The sequence below is a fragment of the Mytilus edulis genome, chromosome 7 (assembly GCF_963676685.1).
Source record: "Mytilus edulis chromosome 7, xbMytEdul2.2, whole genome shotgun sequence".
NCBI classification, from domain to species: Eukaryota; Metazoa; Mollusca; class Bivalvia; order Mytilida; family Mytilidae; genus Mytilus; species Mytilus edulis.
Window position 1 is genome coordinate 70,143,121 of NC_092350.1, and position 4,760 is coordinate 70,147,880.

The 4,760-nt window shown below is 34.6% G+C and overlaps 1 protein-coding gene across 1 annotated transcript; it reads right to left on the minus strand.

The window, feature by feature from the left end:
• Positions 1 to 1,777: 1,777 nt before the first annotated feature.
• LOC139483376 (uncharacterized) lies at positions 1,778 to 3,074 on the minus strand. Its single transcript, XM_071267396.1, has 2 exons — positions 2,822 to 3,074; positions 1,778 to 2,178 (listed from the first exon to the last, which is right to left on the minus strand). The coding sequence occupies exons 1-2, from the start codon at positions 3,072 to 3,074 to the stop codon at positions 1,778 to 1,780; spliced, it is 654 nt and encodes a 217-aa protein (XP_071123497.1).
• Positions 3,075 to 4,760: the final 1,686 nt, after the last annotated feature.

Genomic DNA, 4,760 nt, shown 5'->3' on the forward strand with positions numbered 1-4,760 from the left:
TGACTTCAAACTGTTATTTTTTTTTTATGTTTTCATTGTCTCAACTTACACTTACATCTCATCTTATTCATGCTCAAGTAAAAGTATAATATATGACGTGAAAAAAAGCTTTATATCTGGTTAAGGTTTAATATTTAATACCTGTCGGAAAACACCCTCACTTATTTCAATATTTCAATCGCGATGGTAGACCTGCCTTTATCCGTGAACAATTTAAATAAACAAATCGACTGATGCATGAAAAATAAGAATCTGCCCAGATTTATTTATTCTACAACGATTTGAAATAGTCAGTTTTTTTCATTATCTTATTTGTTTGTGGGTTAAGTTTAAATCGTGATTAAGGTGTGTCCCGGTTACCACCGGTTAATAATAAATATATATTTGATAAATATCAAAACTGTGAAGTTTCGAGTAATAAATATGGTTAAGTATCACAAGCCCAGTAGTCAGCACTTTTTGTGCTGACATGAATTGTCATTGATATGGTTATATTTATAAATTTACTGTTTACAAAATATTGATTTTTTTGAAATACTAAGGCATTTCTACCTCAGGCATAGATTTCCTTAGCTGTATTTGGCAAAACGTTTAGAAATTTTGGTCCTCAATGCTCTTCAACTTCGTACTTTATTTGGCCCTTTTAACTTTTTTTGGATTCGAGCGTCACTGACGAGTCTTTTGTAGACGAAACGCGCGTCTGGCGTATATATTAAATTTAGTCCTAGTATCTATGATGAGGTTATTTACAACCACTGGGTTGATGCCACTGCTGGTGAAGATTTATTTCCCCGAGGGTATCACAAGCCCAGTAGTCAGCACTTTTTGTGCTGACATGAATTGTCATTGATATGGTTATATTTATAAATTTACTGTTTACAAAATATTGAATTTTTTGAAATACTAAGGCTTTTCTACCTCATGCATAGATTACCTTAGCTGTATTTGGCAAAACTTTTAGGAAGTAGGGTCCTCAATGCTCTTCAAATTCGTACTTTATATGGTTCTTTTAACTTTTTTGGATTCAAGCGTCACTGATGAGTCTTTTGTAGACGAAACGCGCGTCTTGCATATATATTAAATTTAGTCCTGGTATCTATGATGAGTTTATTTACTAGATGAACCTGGGAAGTAGAAATTTCCAGTTTAAAATACGAAAATTAATCGAGCAAGTACCGATCAACGAAGAACAGCAGAAAAAAACAGAGATCTAACTACGTTATATAGCTATTTATATAATACATCTCTGTCCCATTAAATATGTTATCACTATCTGTCCAAATGATACTGGTAAATATTATTGAACAGTGGTACAAGAATTTGTATAGTGTTACTATACAAATCCTTGTGTCGCAGGAACAAAAAAAAAATTCAACACATCGGGGTTCATTATTTAGCTGAACATTCGTATATACCAACCAAATTGGCAATGATCTTATCCTGGGTTTAGAGTGAAGCTTTATAATTCCTACATTTATCTTAAATCTCTTTGGTCATTTGTTTTTATCAGTCATTTACAATCGTTTAAAATGAGCAGGACATGTGTGCCACTGGAGTAACCAGTAGTTATAGTATCACAACATCCGATATATATTACATAAAATAGCTATGCAAATGGGGCATTTATTAAATAAATTTATTACAAATTCAATATAATACTTCCATGGTATCATTAACAAAACAATAATCAACACATTCAAAGAACTCTATTTTTTAATCAGAGTGTCCATGCCTTTTTTTTTCGTTTCTGACATTGATACTGCATGATACAAATAATTTAAGTAACTTTCACTATTGTTAAACACGAATAGCTATCACCGTATATCCTTATGTCTTTATTTCCAGGTTTTATATCGATGGTGTCACCTTTCTGTAACTCAGTCACCACAATTGCAGCATTTGAATGATAATCCAGTTGGTGTGCGGTATAATAGTTGTCAATATTTCCTTTTAAAAGTTCTCTATTATTTTTAGATATTTTTACAAATGCACTATTTGTATCTGACATAACGACGACAGAAATATGGTACAGACCGGGAACTTCACACACAAATACACCACTTGATTTAAATGAGGTTAGATGTTGGTTGGGGATTCCTTCGCTCGTCTTGATACTCTGGAATTTTAAAGTTGTTGGTGGACTGACAGTAGTGTGAGATGAACATGCTGACAAAGCAACTGAAAGAATCCGAAATATAATATTGTTATTATGAAAAATAACAGTTAGAGAAACAAATTTAATTTACCTCTTCTAGACCAGAATGGCGATTCATGGTAATGAGATATAATCATCTACATAGTCATTATGCCGTGCTAATCAAAAAATCAAACTGATTTTTCCATGATAAATTTTGCTTGGTTATAGAAAACTGTCGGTATCCTTTCGAGTTTAGATTTTCCCTACCTTTTTTTTCGCATCATTTAAATATGATTTTTACATGTAAGAACACAAGGAGGTGTGGGACTTGGAAGTAATCGTCAATGAGACAGGAACCTTTCTTGAGAGCTATGGGACGTTGCGATACAACTTTATAGAGATTCGTAAATATACCTAAGTAATTGTCTGGTAACCAGAATATCCTAGTTTTAAAGCCTCTGCTATATAGTTAGCCCGTAATTCCTTCACGTTTTTGGTAAAAACTCCTAACATCAATCCAACCCTTTCGTTACACATGCAGATCCGTACACATTTACTCAAATTATTGTCTGAAAACCAAATGTCATCGGACGACGACGACGACGCTGACAACGTCAAAATATCATGCGACCGCAGAAATCAAAAACCTTCATTGATATGGTGTATGGTAAAATGTAAACTTACCCCTTGTATTCATGTCATTGACAGTTTTAGCCAAATTCTTCAATTCTTGCATTTCTTTCCGTAAAGTAGCAATGTCCTGGTTTACTTCAGTTATTTGGTTTCGGTTATCTCCAATATGTTCGTCCATCTTTTGTTGTAAGGCGTCAAACTTCTTGTTAACTTTTCCCAAAACTTTACTCGACACTATATCTTCTTTTAGCTTGTCGTCAAATTTGGAATCTATTGTTGCATTGATTATTACACGTAGAGGCATTTCTATCGACCGGACTATATGCGAACCAATGCGGGTTGTATTAACAATTGCTACCAGTGGTGCCCCATTGTTGTCCACTATCGGGGCTACAAATGTCTCCAAGTCCTGACATTCGCATAAGTAGTTCATCCACAGAAAAATGAAAATCGTCGAATAATATTGTCTAAACATTTTGAAATACAGTGGTAATAATGTTCATCGGCTAAATCCCAAAACAATACAAAGTCGTTTAAATATGGATTTAAGCATTATGTAAAAAACGTCTTTGTTTCGTGTCACAGAAAAGGTTACGTTCTTCTCTTTCTTAATGTAAAGAAATAACAATCATTAATTGAATTAGTGCCTGATGAAAGATGCGCACGAGGGCTTTTTACAGATGAAGTCAACTTAAATCATTTAAAAGATATTATAAAACCAGAACGTGATCAATTTAAGAGGGGCGTAAAGGAGGGGGTATCTGCACGGAAGAACTTGAAATAAAATTGCCATTTCACGATGAACGAACAATTAAAAATGTCCTCCACGCTTATCTTTTTATCGTTTTCATTTAACGGTACTCGGTACACAACATTTTAAAACAACCTATGACCGTACTTCACTCCTTACAATAAAATAGCTTGTAAACAAATTGCCATATGGTGATACCTTTATCTTTTACTTATTTTAAAAGTTTTAAATCACGTATTCAAGAGTGCATTTCTTTCTAACATAAAAAATGCAAACCGCTAAGTTCTCATATGTTTTGATCATTTAATTCTGACATACGTTTTCAAGTTTACTTAAGCCTCGGTCACACCTTACCGGATAGCTCGAACGGACGCCTAACGGATAAAAAAAAAGTTATCCGTTGAATTTTTTTTTATCCGTTGGGAGTCCGTTGGTGTACTAACGGACATGTAACGAATGCCTAACGGACACACAACGGACATTGAACGTACGTGAAACGGATACACACCGGACAGAACGGACGTCGAACGTACATCCAACGGACGAGTACCGGATAAAACGGACACCTAACGGAAGCGTAACGGATAAAACGGATGAACAAAATAGTCTGAAAATTAAAGGCAATAAACCATCTAAAAATTAAAGGCAATAAACCATCTGAAAATAAAAAGAAATAAACCATCTGAAAATTAAAGGCGCGTCAGATGGACATGGTATCTAGTATATATGCTATAATATTTGCTTCTGGGAAGGTCTGGTCAGTAGGACAGTTATCAAGGTCACACGTACCAAACAAATTGAACAATTAATCCGTTTTTTTTACGTTTCTTCACACGAGGGTCACTTTTTGAGTTAACTGGTTTAGTTGATTTTATTTTGCGTTGCGTCTTGTTAAGCATGATATGTGTGCAAATATAGAGCTCCTCTGATTAAAAAAAATCAAGGTAGAAGCAGTGTGGTAATTCAGTCTTATAGAGTTTAAGTTGATTTTCTGAATTTGTTTATATTATGTACCTCTGGTATGAAAACGGATGTCGTGTTATGCGGAACTCTCCATCCATACTGCATGCTACGATATTTTGCTCCAGAAGCAAGGTGTCTAAGTGTAATTGCTAACTTGAGTCCTTGTTCCAGCGGATTTCTGTAAAAGGTATTCTGCTTGGCTTTGCGAGGCCCAACCCGCTGCAATATCTCGTCGAACATCTCTGTGGGCATTCGAAGGAAGTGTACAAAGGAATG

Coding starts and splice junctions, on each gene's coding strand:
- LOC139483376 (XM_071267396.1), bottom strand. CDS start 3,074: ATGCCTCTACGTGTAATAATCAATGCAACAATAGATTCCAAATTTGAC. Junction 2,179..2,821: donor CAATGACATGAATACAAGGG/GTAAGTTTACAT, acceptor GGATTCTTTCAG/TTGCTTTGTCAGCATGTTCA.